Source organism: Myxocyprinus asiaticus, chromosome 32 (genome assembly GCF_019703515.2).
Source record: "Myxocyprinus asiaticus isolate MX2 ecotype Aquarium Trade chromosome 32, UBuf_Myxa_2, whole genome shotgun sequence".
Classification (NCBI taxonomy): Eukaryota; Metazoa; Chordata; class Actinopteri; order Cypriniformes; family Catostomidae; genus Myxocyprinus; species Myxocyprinus asiaticus.
Genome location: NC_059375.1, coordinates 30,050,140 through 30,066,865, shown reverse-complemented (window position 1 = coordinate 30,066,865; position 16,726 = coordinate 30,050,140). Strand labels below are relative to the sequence as shown.

At 38.5% G+C, this 16,726-nt stretch overlaps 1 protein-coding gene across 1 annotated transcript; it reads left to right on the top strand.

Moving 5' to 3' along the window:
- Window positions 1-778: 778 nt before the first annotated feature.
- On the top strand, window positions 779-16,608 carry LOC127423197 (tudor domain-containing protein 1-like). The gene is made up of 26 exons (XM_051667339.1): window positions 779-929; window positions 1,019-1,077; window positions 1,847-1,931; window positions 2,046-2,160; window positions 2,267-2,330; window positions 2,418-2,501; window positions 2,585-2,764; window positions 3,418-3,561; window positions 3,660-3,828; window positions 3,908-3,994; window positions 4,078-4,254; window positions 4,425-4,532; window positions 4,712-4,882; window positions 5,018-5,266; window positions 5,356-5,490; window positions 5,580-5,687; window positions 8,274-8,444; window positions 8,628-8,972; window positions 10,753-10,869; window positions 11,029-11,145; window positions 12,859-13,026; window positions 13,169-13,546; window positions 13,720-13,794; window positions 15,726-15,752; window positions 15,863-15,900; window positions 16,026-16,608. The coding sequence occupies exons 1-26, from the start codon at window positions 779-781 to the stop codon at window positions 16,086-16,088; spliced, it is 3,585 nt and encodes a 1,194-aa protein (XP_051523299.1). The 3' UTR covers window positions 16,089-16,608.
- The last annotated feature ends 118 nt before the right edge of the window (window positions 16,609-16,726 follow it).

The window sequence follows — 16,726 nt, the reverse complement described above, 5'->3', positions numbered from 1 at the left end:
CAATACTCATACGAAGGCAGTCGCGTACTGAAATGCTGTGTGGCTCGAGGTCGTCTGAGTTTGTCACGAGATTATTTATTTCTCCTATATAATTTCCGGTAAAACTCATTATTATTAAAAATGTTTTGCTATACTTTGGTCAGTTTCAACGAACTTAAATATGTTAAACTAAGCTGAGTAAATAAAAACAGTTGTTCTGTCGATCAAATCTTACAAATCCAGCCATGTGCGATGCAAACCGGTTCGGGTTGTTATCAGGATAATGGCATTTATATAATTAGTGATATTATACATTAAGTATGATAAATGCATTGCATTGGAGTTTGTAGTTAGTTCAGGGACTATATCTAAAGTGTTATCTCTCAACTCAAATCTTTTAAAAGTCTCGTGGAAGGATGCGTGTTGTATTTACCTATTTAGAGAAAAGGACAAGTGTTTATCGGTGTATATGTACTGATCAATGTATATTGTATGGATATATGTAATTTGTACACGCACAATCACGTTAATTCATCGTATATACATGATCTAAATTGTCTTCCTGCCTGCTGCTGAGGATCAATCTTTAAGAAATACCTCAAGTTCTAATCAAACACACCTGAAGCAGCTAATCAAGATTTGGGTTCACTAGAAAATGACAGGCTGGTGTATTGGAGCAGATGTAAACTCTGCAGGAAGTTAGATTTCCAGCAGCAGGATTGACTTCCATGTCATAAACACCTGCCAGTGCAGTCTAATCATTGGTGTGTTTCACCACACAGTGAGTCAGATGGGCAGAATGAATCATGCCTTCAATCCAACAATGATAAGACCCAATCTCCCCCTGAGAAGACCTGCGACAGGACCCGGTTCATTTACAACTAGAGGCCCAGCACCTGCTGTTCATGAACTCGCTCAAGAGCAGCTTCTAGCAAGTGATGCTCTAGAGGGTGAGAGCTACATGTTTTTGACGTGTAGATAGATATGCATGTCATTGATTATTTGTTTGTAATGAGAGCTTTTTTTCCCCCGACTTCAGGTTCTAAAGATGGAGTCAGAAAAGAGAACAATGTGATTTCTGCAAAGAACAGTTCTGAAGTATGTATGTGATGATAATGCAATAGATGAAGATGCGCGTTACAGTGAGCATGTTTACATGCACACCAATAAGATTATATAAAATAAAAAAAAAAAAGCCAAAGCAAGAAATCGGCATTTACATGGCATTTGTAGTAATTGTGTTATTCTCTGCTTTTGACATCAAACCGTGAAGAGGCATGCGCACAGCTTGTGTGCACAGTGGATAAGCCGGTAAGAATGCCGGTTAAAGTGTTTACATGCAACATGAAATCGTGTACTGGGCAAAAATCTACCTTTTGTCGAATGGTTTATTCTTGTGCCATTTATAAAGGAAAGCTGTTTAATGTGTTTACTTGACCACACACGTTGTTGGCTTATGCATAATCAGTGTAAGAACATGCATGTAAATGTGCTCAGTGATGTTCTTGGGCACAATTCAAAATGAAGTGCCTTAAACCTCCTTTGCCATGATTAAAACACTGTTTCATGTTCTGTAGCTTAATGCTTCTATAAAACAGTGGAAATGGCAATGTGACTAAAGTCACTAGTCTTCAATGAATAGTTACATCAACCATTTCCCCACCTTTTTATATGGTTCATTAATATAGGCTTCAATATAGTCTGTTTACAGTTGCCATTTTACAGCACCTTCAAATTTGGATCATCTTATTGGACTTTAGTAAATCTCTCTTTTCCTGGTTTCTGATATTTTTTTGACTATATAATAGAAAACAATCTTTGGATGTGAACTTAATGTAAACTTTGTAAAGTGTCTATCTTTTCACAGTTTGGAGACTTTTTGTCTCCTCCACAGACAGTAGAGATGGTGGTGGGCCCACTAGTGAAGTTGTGCAACTACTGCAGTCATCAGGGTAGGTTTGCTCTGCTAGATTTCAATATTCATCTTGCATTTGATTGTATTTTTTTTTTTTTTTTTTTTTTTTTTTTTATTATTATTATTATTATTATTATTATCATTATTTTAGGTAACTTCAGGTGCACCCGTTGTAAAAAGACCTGCTACTGTTCTGTAGCTTGTCAGACAGAGGACTGGAAAGCTCATCGACATGTTTGCAAACCTAGCAATTCAGATGTCACCGGGTACTTGCTCAGATTGTTTGTTTTTCAGTTTTATGAAGGGCAATGACCATGTGAAAATGTTCTTTATTTTGCCATTTATTATTATTATTATTATTATTATTATTAGTGAAAAAGCAAAGGAATCCAAAGCTGTTCCTTGTGGAAATGGACTTGGTGTCCTTCAAGCCAAGGTATTGCCAGAGTAAACTTTACGCTTGCCTAATAGTTAAGCTATTCCATCAGAAGCTAATGGGCATATCTTTTATTTTTTATTACAGGACAACTGTATTGAAGTACAGCCAAAGAGAATGTATCGGCGTGATTTACGGCAGAACGATGTTTCCAACGGAGCTGCGATACAGGTATATTTGTGTTTTTTGACCTGTATTGCTTTATGTTCCCTGTATGCAAACTGTGCCTCACTGAGGATCTTTTTTTTTTTCAGGGTACGGTGATTGAACTGAGGAACCCTGGGAAGTTCTTCATCCACCTCCAGTCAGTGGAGATGATGGAGTCATTGAAAAACATCAGCAGAGAGCTCCAGAAGACCTATGGCACTTCATATGCTGCCGAGTACAAGCCTGAAATTGGGGAACTCTGCGCTGTTAAATTTTCTCTTGATCGGGTCAGGCAAAAAATTTCATTTGAATTAAATTTGTCATAATACCGCAATAATTTGAATTTTAGTGAAATATGCAAGCTGGTGGCGCATTAAATTAATAGTTTATCCAAAAATGAAAACTGTCATTTATTTACTCGGATACCCTCATGCCATCCCTTTCCTCACACACACACACACACACAACTGAAGATTTTTAGAAAAATACCTCAGCTCTGTAGGTCCATAAAATGCATGTGAATGTTGGCCAGAACTTTGAAGGCCCCAAAAGCACTTAAAGGCAGCATAAAAGTAATCCATATGACTACTGCGGTTAAGTCCTTTTTTTTTTTTTTTTTTTTTTTTTTTTTTTTAAATAGTAAAAAAGAACTTAAACATTGATGTCTCTCCCACACCTATCATATTGCTTCTGAAGATATAGATTTAACCACTGGGGTCATATGGATAACTTTTATGCTGCATTTTTATATGCTTTTTTTGGACATTTAAAAAGTTCTGGCCACCATTCACTTGCATGGAATGGACCTACTGAGCTATTTCATTTTTTGGGGTAACTTTCCCTTTAATGTTTCTGTCTTGAATCAATGTCTTTATTCTGCTTGAAACAAAAAGTGCAATGAGTTTTTAGTCCTTAGTTTGGTCTTTTCACACTTATTTAGAACTGGTATCGCGCTGAGGTTCAGTCAGTTGATGTGGCCCGCAAAAGTGCTTGTGTATTTTACATCGATTTTGGAAATGAGGAGAACGTTTCACTTGATGACACGATGCCTCTTTCTGCCAAGATTGATGCTGCACCACCTTTTGTGAGTTCAGTCTCCATCTTCAATCTTCCAATCTCTGATGCAGCTCTTGTCACATTATGATGCCAGCGGAAGTCAGGAGGTAATCTGTGTTTCTACAGGCTTTGCAGTGCTGTGTTGCCAGGGTAACGCCTCTGACAGGAAGTTGGACAGGCGAATGCACTATTGCTGTTAAACAGTTACTTGTTGGAAAGAGTCTCCCTTTCACAGTGGTGGACATCATGAATGATGGAGCTCTGCTTGCAGTAGATGTTCCACTTAGCACGCTTGGTAGGGCATTCATGGTTTGAGATGTTTGATTAGAGAGCTATTGTTTAAACCACCATAAGATTTTCTGTCTGTTCCACAGGTAAACACCTGAGCACTTTCCTAATAGACCAAGGCTATGCCATTAAAGAGGATACTCCTGTCAAACCACAGATCGAACATGACATCAGTGAGTTGCTGCTTCAACCCGAGTTGAAAAATTCATTTTTCATTCATTTATTCATCAACTTCTGTTCATGTCTGTCTTTTTAGATTCTCTGCTGACAGCATCCTTTGAGAACTTTAAGCGTTTGTCTGGAGGAAAGAATGAAAACTCTGAAGCCAGGCCTCCAGAACCGTTGACTCAGGGAGTGGGCGACACATTCACAGCCGTCGTCACTCACCTTCAGTCTCCCTCAGAAATCCTCTGTCAGAAGCTTGAAAATGCCAGTTAGTGTTCTGCTTGTCCATTCAAAGATCTTTGACCTCAGTCACATTGTTGTGTGTTCCCTACATTATCATTTGTGCATAGACGATAAACTTCCACACTGGTAAACAAATTTACACTACTGATTTTTCGGAAGGATGGAGTGGCGTAAAGAATTGTCTCCTATGTGCAGGTGTAATCCAGCAGTTGCAGGTAAACTTGAGGGAGCACTGCTTAAACACTAAAGTCAGTGAGAACTTTAGACCTGCTCCAGGAACGGTCTGCTGCTCTCTTTTCTCTGGTGAGAACATCTTCACCCATTCATTCTTCCATTTGTATTGTTATGATCAGAAAACTGAAGCTATTGAAATTATTTAATTTGAAATTACAGTGGAGGTGTGTTTTAGTAGCGGTTTGTAGTTGTTGAATGTCACCGGCAAGATATGTATTGTTAATGTAATCTAACTCCTAATATATTAGAGGACAACCAGTGGTACAGGGCTAAAGTGCTGGCATATTCCTCTGAGGACCGCTTGTGTGTGGGGTACATAGACTTTGGCAACTCTGAGGAGGTAGAGTTAAATCGTCTGCGCCCCATCAGCATGGAGCTGTTAGCTTTGCCAACTCAAGTAATACCCTGTTCTCTAGCAGGTACAGTACAATGGTTCATACACTAAGTGTATGTGCTTGTGTATATATACAAATCTGTGTATTCTGAGCCTCTCAAAGTCCAGCAGGGTTAATGTCCATCTCTATTGCCATGTTAACATATTGGTGGTATTTCAGGTATCAAGCCCTCCACAGGCACCTGGTCAGAGGAGGCCACATTGATGGTGAAACGTTTAGTCTGCAACCGCTTCATTCGGGTTGAGATTCTGGGTAAGAAGGACGGTAAGGCTCTGGTGTCCATGATCGATGAGTCCAGTGACCCTCAGACTAATGTCACTGAACTGTTGTTAACAATGGGTTACGCCACCGCAGAAAGTGAGGCGGAGAACAAGGATCCAGCTCAAGAATCCATCCCAGGAATGCCCTGTAAGTGTGAAGCATATTATTTTGTTTTTACCAGTTTCCAATACATTTTGAAAGGATGACAGAAATTAATGTCTTATTGTTTTTCCTAGCTCTCTGTGGCCCTGTTATTGAGAAGATGGAGTGGACTTGTGCTGAGCTTCCCTCTGATGGCCGGAAGGTGGAGCTGGTTATCAGTATACTGAAAAGCCTTGACGAATTTTACTGTTACAACTACAGTGCTGCAGGTGTGATTATCTATCCATGTCATTATTTCTTCACTGTGTTAATTATCAAGTTTTTGATTTAGACCTTTTTGTTCTTGTGTGTTTGGCAGATGAACAGAGCTTGACAGAGTTGTCCTATGAGCTGATGAAGCACTGTGTGTCAGAGAAAGCTCCCTTCACCCCCACAGTGGGAGAACCCTGTTGTGCTCTTTTCACAGGTGATGCTTATCTCCTTTTCTTTGTGACATCTATTCAAATATTTAGATCCATTTTTAAAATAGGTTAGATGGTATTTTCTGAAATGGCTCCACATGAATTCCCAGTATTAGTGACATGGTTTTCAAGGTCATGGAAAACAGAGAAATATCAGGGAGTTTTAAAATGGTGATTACCAGTCCTAGAAATTAAAAAATCCTAAATCATGGAAATGTCTCTCTCAAATTCTGCAGAGAAGCTTTTCTAGTTTTGTTCTGTTGTAAAATGTAACTATTTTTCTGTGAAATTACTAAAGGTCTTTAACCAGTTAACTTATCCAGTTTTTTGATCACAAACAACTAGAAAAGTCTTGGAAATTGATTGGGCAAGGTGTGGGAACCCTGTAGCCAGCTATTTGTTATGGTGTATGTAAAACTATAGAACTACATGAAAACGTTTTGTTGCATAGTGCCACAATGGTTTGACAATTGCAAAATTTTACTTTAAAAAAATAAATAAATTACTAATAGGGCCTGAAATTCAGCGTGGGTATTGCGCACAATTTTTATAATTCCCGCAAGTTCCATGTTCATAGCATCGGGAATTCCCGCACACACTTCACTTTTACAGTGCAGCTGCGAATGATCAATCAATATACTTGTTTTTGTTTCAAACTGTAATTCCATAAGATGTGCGAGTACACTTTTTCTCTCTTGTGCAGCTGTCGACAGCGCATTGAGCGCTTGAGTTTAGTGTGAGCGTGCACCACACAGTAAGGGAGCACTTTGTCGCATAGTTACTGAACTTAAGACGTTACCGATGTATAAACCTGTTGATTCAACATGCAAATGGCGTTATACTCTGTGTCTCCGTTAGCGAGCGACACGATAAAACAATCGCTCCTGTTTCTGATTAATAAAGGTGTTAACATTGCAAGCGTGTGACGTTGGAGCGATCTATATTTTTGACACCTTTCATATATTGGCGCTCCATTTAGTCATAGTGCAGCACATCTGACAAAGGCAGAAATGGCAAAAATGCTTTGTGCACCAGCTGCATGTTCCATCCGGGGTCAGAAATTAAATTACTTTTATTATACTTCCCTGCCCATCGGCTCATCTCCCTTGCACATTTGTCTGTTTGAAAAGCCTCCTCACCAGCTAGAAGCCAAAAGTGTGGGAGGGATGAATGTTAGGATTACATATATAAGTTAATCGGGTCTGAGAGAACACAAAATAGGCTATAATGTAACCAAATGCTTCAATGTAGTTAATAGCCTAATATTAATAAAAATAATATCTGGATAAATGCCCTGATGTGAAATAAACATTATTAAATGATACGATAATGATTTTACACTAACAACTTTTAATGAATGATATCTCTGACTAATTTTCATTCTGAAATATTTATTTTTGCATTGTTTTATTCAATTGGTATGGAGTTTTAAGCTTCTCATTCCAAATCTGGAAATATGCTGTCATCTCCATGTCGGTGCATTAGTTTTGTAGGCTGTTAATTTAATAGCCAACATATTTGGAAATATGTGAATGAGAAGTTTTGTTTCCGTAACAATGCACATATGTACAGATCGTGCTATTTCTTTTTAATTATTGAGAATTTTGATAACCAGAGGCACCAAAACACTTTCCCAGACTTTCAGCTTCATCATACCACGTTGGTGGAACGACCTTCCCAACTCCATCCGTGAAGCTGACTCGCTCTGTCTTCAAAAAAAACGACTAAACGCATCTTTTCCATGAGCACTTAACCAGTCATTAAAATAAATAAATAAAAATCCTGTTGCACTTTATTCTGTTTTGAATACTATTCTGATGCTAGTGAAACTTTATAATACAGCACTTTTCATACCACTGTCTCCTTAAGTGAATCATCTTATGTTTTCCTCTTGTAAGTTGCTTTGGATAAAAGCGTCTGCCAAATGAATAAATGTAAATAACAAAAGGATGGCAGGGTCATTTTATAAGCTTAGAAAAGAGAAAATGCCCTTGTAAAGTTTAAATGCCCCTGGAAATCAAATTTCAGATGTTTTAGTGTTACAAGTTTTATCCCCCTGCCCCCCCATATGAGCTGTGTAAGGGGGAATTGCCACCCATTTTCAAAAATGAATTTCAGGCCCTGTACTGAGATTGAAAATTATATATCAGTCTTAAAGGGATGGTTCACCCAAAAATGAAAATTCTCAAATCGTTTACTTGGCCTCATGCCATCCCAGATGTGTATGACTTTCTTCTGAACACAAAGATTTTTAGAAGAATATTTCCTCACAATGCAAGTGTACCAAAATTTTGAAGCTCCAAAATGCATAAAAGCAATCAAAAACACTTCAGTGGTTAAATCCTATACCTTTTGGGTTAATTTTATGCTGCCTTATGTACATTTAGAGCTTCAAAAATGTTGTACCCATTTACTTGCATTGTATGGAACTACAGAACTGATATTCATCTAAAAATCCTTGTGTTAAACAGAAATGTCAGACACATCAGGGATGGCATGAGGGTGAGTAAATAATGAGAATTTTCATTTTTGGGTAAACTATCCCTTTAATGTACATTACTGTACAATTTACATGTCTGTCTTTTTTGCAGGGGATGGCCAGTGGTACAGGGCGATGGTACTAGAAGTGTGTGCAGAGAGAAAGGCCAGAGTTTATTTTGTGGACTATGGGAACTCCTGTGAGGTGGAGGCAGCACATCTAAAGGCCATCTCCCCCAGCCAGCTTAAACTGCCTTTCCAGGCAATACGCTGCTGGCTTGAAGGTTTGCTGTCTCTTGTTTGTATGGCCTTGAATGACTATGGATCTGTACGTGTATTGTCACATGCCTAGAGTTTGATCCACTGAACAAATCAATTTGGAATGTCCCGAAACCATTTTGAGCTCTGCTCTGTCATCTACCACACACCGATTTCAGGACATCCCTAATATCTGTTTATTCATGCAGGTGTGGAACCAGTTGAGGGTCAGTGGAATAAAGAGGCAGTACGTAGGTTTCAGGCTCTATGTGCCAGTCAGCCGTTGAGTGGCAAAGTGTTGTCCATCACAGAAAAGGGTTATGGAGTAGAGTTGGAGAGTAGTGGAAAAAGCATTGCTGCTGTGCTCATTTCTGAGAAACTGTCCAGACCTTACAGACGGGTGAAACAACCTCCACCAAAGCTAGCTGAACGCACCAGTCAGATTGAGGCTCTGCCCACATTCAAACCCATTGATCGAAATCCACCTGCTGTAGAGCTAGCTAAAGTGAACAACAAGGAAGCTGCAGATACCCCAGCAGAGGGAACCATATCAAGTGAGTTTGACATTACAGTATCACAATGTTTTTAAATATGGCTTTAAAGCTGAAGAGTGTGTTTCTACACTTTGTGTCACTGAATTGCAAAAATAATCAGTTTTCAAACAGATTCCAGAGAACAACCCCCCCCCCATTCTTTATAGGTTATACTCAAACTCACACCACTGGTCGAGTAATTTTCATACTGCCACAGAAGTTACACTTTTAGGCTTGCTTATAGATGAAATTACTCTGACGTCACACCGCAGGCAGCCACACTTCTGGGTTCTTTTGAGAAGCAGATTTTAATGGTGGATTTGGGCAGCGCTACCGTTTGAATCATATTTAAAGCATTATATTATGCAATAATGTTTGTTGTTATTATAAAGGGATATCTATGGTTTACTGTGAAGAAATTATCTAGTTTCTTTCTGAATTATCGGGATAAACAAGTCTTGATTCGTTAAGCCTGTTTTTATGTCGGACATGTTGATGAATACACATCCTCACATGCATAACACTTCTAAAGCCAAAGAAATGTGGCAAATAAAAATTAAAACAACCATCAAACGTAAAATATGCATCTCTACTGCTTAACCCACATACAGTAATGATGTTTGACTTCAATGTCATATTCCATGTTCAAACTTAATTTCAGCTGTTTTCGATTTGACAATTGTTCTTATTTATCCTTTCACAAACAGTAGCCTATGCATGGCAAGGGTGGAGACAGGGTCCCGTTCCTCCCATTAGACCTTCCATGGGTTTTATGTAAGATCAACATTAGGTCATAGTTGACCTCCTCCTGTGTCTGTCACAGCGATTGCACTTTGGAAATTGAATATAGTGGTTTGCGATCGTAGTTTCTGCAATTCCTTCATGAAAAGTTTAAATATACAAAAACGGTTGCAGAGTAAGTGGGTCTCAGAGCAGATGCAATAACGATTACTGTAATCTGTGAAATATTATAAAATATGTAAAATCCTGAGTTTATCAAGATCCAACAATCCTGATGGAAATTTAATGGAGCCCAAAACTCTGGGGGCCTGGGTAGCTCGGCGAGTAAAGATGCTGACTACCACCCCTGGAGTTGCAAGTTTGAATCCAGGGTGTGCTGAGTGACTCAATCCCCTAAGCAACCAAATTGGCCCGGTTGCTAGGGAGGGTAAAGTCACATGGGGTAACTTCCTCGTGGTCGCTATAATGTGTGGTTCTCGTGGGGTGCGTGGCGAGTTCTCCGTGGATGCCACGGAGAATAGCGTGAATCCTCCACACGCGCAACATCTCTGCGGTAACTCGCTCAAGCCATGTGATAAGATGTGTGGATTGACTGTCTCTGACACAGAGGCAACTGAGATTCGTCCTCTGCCACCCGCATTGAGGCGAGTCACTATGCCACCACGAGGACTTGGAGCGCATTGGGAATTGGGCGTTCCGAACTGGGGAGAAAAAAAAAAAGCTCAACTCCAATAATCTTTCGGGAATGCTCCATTTTTAACCGCACAAACAACAATTTTTGGGCATTTTCAGCTCAATTTGAGAAAAGCACCCATTGACGGCAGGTTTCTTTTTTTTTTTTTTTGCCAAAAGAACCTGGAAGTGCCGGTGTGGTGTGTTTGTAAATGGTAACTTCATCTATAGCTAACAACATTAGGCTGGGATGCAAGAAATGTAACTTTAATAAAATTACATCAGTTTTAACAACCTTTCCGCAACTTACGCAATCACTAGTATTAGAAATGTTCCATTTTCCTTGTCCTTCTTGTGAAGGGATTAAACAGTGTTTACCATTACCTAGATGCTGTTTTCTCTTTGGACTGGAAGACTTTGGAGCTGCCTTGCAATGAGACTTTCCAGCCACGAGTGGCAGCAGTGATCAGCCCTAGTCTCTTTTATATAATGAATCCTGGAAAAGGTTTGTCTACTCTGCAGCATTTTTTTTTTTTTTTTTTTAAGCAGTGGTAATCCCAATTTTAAAGTAAACTTGGTTAAAAATAAAAAATAATAAATTAGTCATGCATTACATAAAGCAATGATGCTGCTTTTATTTTAAGCTGATTTGTTTTACCCTTAGTGAATGTAGAGGGTCTAACAGCAGTTATGACTGATGTTGAGAAGTACTGCAGCAAGCAACCAGCCCGCACACAGTGCCACCCCTTACCAGGAGCAGCCTGCTGTGCACAGTTCTCGGGTCAGTTTCAGCTGTGGCTCACTGTAACCATGTTGCGTGGATGAAATCTTCAAGAACATTTTAACTAGTTAAACTTGGTCTACTAGCCAATTGCAATGTTGCCAGATGACTGATTTTGAAGATGAATGCTGCCAGATACAACATGTCATGTTACATACACACTGCACTTCAATATAAGTCAAATGGTCAAATGTTTGTTTGCTGAGACTCAATTGCTCAACGTTTATTTAGATTAGCATTTAGATTTTGGACCTGTGACCAAAAATTAGAAATGCAACATGTTATGAATAGATGTTGAATTACCTTAACCTCCTGAGACCCGAACGTGAATGCTGTGTGCATTTTCATTTCCCTTTTTGATTTGTAACTAGTAGAACCTAATAAACATCCCCACAAAAAAAATCTAGAGCGACTTGTTTTCCAAAAAATTGATGGCAACATTTTTGGACAGCGGGACTAAGTTGTGAAATTTTAAATAAAACCAAGCTATAGAATGTCGGATTTTAAAATCAAATTGTTTGTTCCCAGAAATGTTGGTTATTCATGTTTGAGACATTACAGACATTATATCAGAAATTAGCATAATTTATTCTGATTCAAAGTAATGACCAGCATCATCCAATCACTGCCAACCATGTTAAAATAATTATACATTATAAATTCTGAATGTATGTACTGAAAGCACTTGGCTGCATAGGATGAGCTATAGGATGCTCCCTTTCTCCCTATTTAGTGAATGACTTAATCTTCAGTGTGCTGTCTGTCTGCCTTGGTCTCGGAACAGTTCGAAATGCACCTTATTTTCATCCTAACTCCATATAAAGCCTCTAAGAATCAATTGGTTCATCCAAAAGCTGAAAAATTTTGCTTTCAAAGTTATAATGCACAGTAAATATAGGATTTTTAAGGAAAAAATGCGCTATAGTACACAGTGTACATTGTGTTAATCAACATGGTGTATTGGGATAAATCGCTCAAATTTTAAAAATGGCATATGATTAAACTAGAGACCCTAATCTTTTAAACTCAAACAGGGTTTAATGTGTAAACTTAATTAGGTTTCTTACCAGATGTAGTTTTTGTTGGTGTTTTTCCCAAAGACAAACTCTGCTGTGGTTGGTGCCATGTTTTTAAGTTTAACCCTTTACTCACAGCACAAGGTCTCCTGAGCTGAGATCGGTCCGTTTAAATGAATTTAAATTATGCATTGCATATAGCGAAGCCAAAATACAATGTCCATGCATGTGTGTGCGGGGTTGCACAAGGTTAGAGTGATCCTATTGACATGAGACACTTGGAAAATAAATGTGGACAGTAAAGCAATGTTTATTTTCAGGATTTGTAAAAATATTTTAAAGGAGGTTGGAATTGTTTTGCATGGCTAAATAGCAAATAAGTGTTTAATGAAACATTCTGTGTAACTATTTCAAAGTCTCTAGTGGGACTTGTTTATGCAGATGCATTGGAATTCCTACCTAAGCTAGTAATTCTGTTTTAAAACTACACACCTGTAGTGCAATTTTTCTGCCTTTTAAACTACAGTGGTAAAAGTTTGAATGAATATATATTTTTTTTTTTAAATGCGGTAGAAATTGTCTGCCTGATTTCTTCCTAAAGGTTTTTTTTTTTTTAATGACAGATCTTTGTAGCTGTGTGTTGTTGTGCAATAAATAATTATTTTGTCTTAACCATGAAAATTAAATTTTCATACAGGTGACAAAAACTGGTACAGAGCTGTTGTGTTGGAGGTAACGAGTAAGCATGCACATGTAATCTACGCAGATTATGGGAACATGGAGACCGTCCCTGTCTCCAATATCCTTCCCATCACCAAAGAACTTCTCCAGCATCCATTCCAGATTGTCCGGTGTGCTCTAGCAGGTAAAGATTACCACCTGAGCAATGGTCAGACAAAGCAAAGTTTAAACAAATTACTGCAGATGTTACAACGATCTGAAATCATGGATCGGATTTACGTTTCTCTAACATTATCTACTTATGATTTTTGCCTGTTTCTTCACAGGTAAAAAGCATTTCCCTTCTGTGTGGCCCACTGATGTTTTGGAACTCTTTGGGATCCAGATGAGTGGTGGAATCCTTGCATCTGTGCAGGGTTTTGATGGGACCTTCAACCTGCTAACTCTTGCCCAGCAGTCAGGACAATCTGACAGAGACATTAACTCCATTGTTCTTGGAGCTCTGCAGAAAGGACCGCGCAAGGATAACTTGAAGTCACCCGTTCAGGAGAAAAGGGATCCAGATCAGAGGCAGACACGGACTGCCAGGTCAAACAAGGCTTCAGATCAAACTCAGTCTGCAGACGTTGAGAGACCTGCCCTGGAAGATCAGGGCCCAAGCCTCCCCAGCCAAAATGCCAGCAACTGCAAGCTTGAGGAACCAGGTGAGCAATTAAAGACTTTTTGCTCTCCAAGAATGTCCCAAGATCTTTGCCAGTGAAATTCCAGTGCACATGTGCCACCTGGTATTCTCAGCTGTAACCCAAAGTTGTTATCTAAAGGAGACTTGTCTTCATACCCAGATGAGCAGTTGGCTAACATTTATGTCTGATTTCAGAAAACGCGACCAATGCGATGACTATAGTTGAATGCACTGAGTCACAGAACATTACAAGCTCAAAGAGCAGCAGTGGTGGGTATTTTTAGTTTCTGAGACTGGTCATTTGCAAGGGTTTGGGCCACTTCAAAAAAAAAAAAAAAAAAAAAAAAAAAATGACTGTGATGAAGAACAGTCAGTAATTGCTATTTCAAAGAGTATTAGCCTAGTGCAGTCATCAACTGCTGATTTCTATGTAATAAGGGGCAAACTGATAATAGTCTAAAAGGAATAATTCACACCAACATGAATATTTTGTCATTTACTCAGCCTTGTGGTGTTCCACACCTATTTGACTTTCTTCCATGGAACACAAAAGGATATACAGTTGAAGTCAGGAGTTTACATAACACCTTAGCCAAATACATTTAAACTCAGTTTTTCACAATTCTTGACATTTAATCGTAGAAAACATTCCCTGTCTTGGGTCAGTTAGGATAACTATTTTAAGAATTGATTTAATTTCAGCTTTTATTTCTTCACATTCCCAGTGGGTCAGGAGTTTACATACTTTAATATTTGGTAGCATTGCCTTTTAAATTGTTTAACTTGGGTCAAACATTTTGGGTAGCCTTCCACAAGCTTCTCACAATAAGTTGCTAGAATTTTGGCCCATTCCTCCAGACAGAACTGGTGTAACTGAGTCAGGTTTGTAGGCCTCCTTGCTCGCACATGCTTTTTCAGTTCTGCCCACAAATTTTCTATCGGATTGAGGTCAGGGCTTTGTGATGGTCACTCCAATACCTTGACTTTGTCCTTCAGCCATTTTGCCACAACTTTGGAGGTATGCTTCGGGTCATTGTCCATTTGGAAGACCCATTTGCGACGAGCTTTAACTTCTGGCTGATGTCTTGAGATGTTGCTTCAATATATCCACATAATTTTCCTTCCTCATGATGCCATCTATTTTGTGAAGTGCACCAGTCCCTCCTGGAGCAAAGCACCCCCACAAAATGATGCTGCCACCCCTATGCTTCACGTTTGGGATGGTGTTCTTCGGCTTGCAAGCCTCACCCTTTTTCCTCCAAACATAATGATGGTCATTTTGGCCAAACGGTTCAATTTTTGTTTCATCAGACCAGAGGACATTTCTCCAAAATGTAAGATCTTTGTCCCCATGTGCACTTGCAAACTGTAGTCTGGCTTTTTTATGGTGGTTTTGAAGCAGTGGCTTCCTCCTTGCTGAGCAGCCTTTTCAGGTTATGTCGATGTAGGACTCGTTTCACTGTGGATATACTTGTCTCCCTGTTTCCTCCATCTTCACTACATCCTTTGCTGTTGTTCTGGGATTGATTTTTGCACTTTTCGCACCAAACTACGTTCATCTCTAGGAGACCAAATGCTTCCTGAGCGGTATGATGGCTGCGTGGTCCCATGGCATTTTATACTGTGTACTATTGTATGTACAGATGAATGTTGTACCTTCAGGTGTTTGGAAATTTGCTCCCAAGGATGAACCAGACTTGTGGAGGTCCACAATTGTTTTTTTTTTTTTTGTTTTCAGAGTTCTTGGCTTTTTTTTTTTTTTTTTATATATATAAACAAGTACACCTCAAATTGACTCCAGTTAGCCAAATAGCCTAGAAGAAGCTAATTGCCTAAAGGCTTGACATTTTCTGGAATTTTCCAAGCTGCTTAAAGGCACAGTTAACTTACTGTATGTAAACTTCTGACTCATGGGAATTGTGATTTAGTCAATTAAAAGTGAAACAATTGTTGGAAAAATTACTTGTCATGCACAAAGTAGATGTCCTAAACTACTTGCCGAAACCATAGTTTGCTAATATGAAATCTGTGGAGTGGTTAAAAAAAAAATTTGTATTACTGACTTCAACCTAAGTGTATGTAAACTTCTGACTGTATTAGGCACATTTTAAAAGCCTCAGTCACCATTCACTTTGAATGGGGGTAGAAAAAAAATGCAATGAAAGTTAATGGAGACTGATGTTGTCATTTTGCCCTAACAGGTTCTGCATGTTTGGAACGACATAAGGGTGAGTAAATTTAATTTGGGGGTTAATTATCCTTTTTAAAGGTTTTAAAGCACAAATGTTTTACTTGTTTGTGGAAAATGATTTCATATGCTTGATGTCTGCTTTTTCAGCTCCCACCTCATGCTGTTGTCTTGAGCTGAAGCAAAAGGTTGGGGAATCTTATGATTTTAAGCTAATTGAAGCCAACATAGTTTTTAAATCAATGTGGTAATGTAATTATTTTCAAATGGTGTTTTTTTTTTTTTTTTTTTTTTTTTTCTTTTTTCTCCCCAGATTGACCATATTGAGGAATTGGTCCTCCTCCTCATGAAGTCGGTCGGTGGAACCAAACAGTAACTCTAGGTTGTTTTCAAGTTTAACACTCACTTTTCAGCACAGTATTTTAATTTATTTTTTTGGCTGTGAAAGCTAAATGACTTCTGGTTGAGTTATGTTGTCAATTGTGTTTAAAAGTATAAGGCAGTCTTTGCTCAGCAGAAAGCTGAATTGAACTGCGCTGCATTGTTGGACCATGTTCGTAATCTTGCACTTAATAGCTTTTATCTTTATGGAGGGGAAAATATTTTTTTTATTTTATTGAAAATTATTGTTGCTGTTTTATTCTATATGTAATTTGCAATATCTGCATGTTTGTTTTGTGACATGGTGTGAGTGTAACCATAACCTTGAGTAATGCAACATCACTGCTCTGTATTCCTGTTCCACATGGTCTTTTATTTTTTAAGGCCAGTTTTGTGTTCCGTGTTTCCTTGTCATTTAACATGGCCTTTTGACAAAAATGCTGTTGATTTAAAAAATAAAAAAAAAATAACCATTTTCTTTTCATAGTGCCTTGTAAAAAAAAAAAAAGGCTTGATTTGTACATTAAAACAGTAACGTCAAGAAACATGAAGTACAAATGTTACTGATTTTTTTCCTGTAGTTCATGTCCCGAGAGAATATGGATGCCATCAATCGAATTTACAGATTGACGA

Bases quoted from the DNA above. Each gene is read 5' to 3' on its own strand.
- LOC127423197 (XM_051667339.1), top strand. From the start codon at position 779: ATGAATCATGCCTTCAATCCAACAATGATAAGACCCAATCTCCCCCTG. The intron at 4,533-4,711 runs GTGAGAACATCT...CTAATATATTAG, and splicing joins CTGCTGCTCTCTTTTCTCTG to AGGACAACCAGTGGTACAGG. The intron at 15,753-15,862 runs GTGAGTAAATTT...CTGCTTTTTCAG, and splicing joins ATGTTTGGAACGACATAAGG to CTCCCACCTCATGCTGTTGT.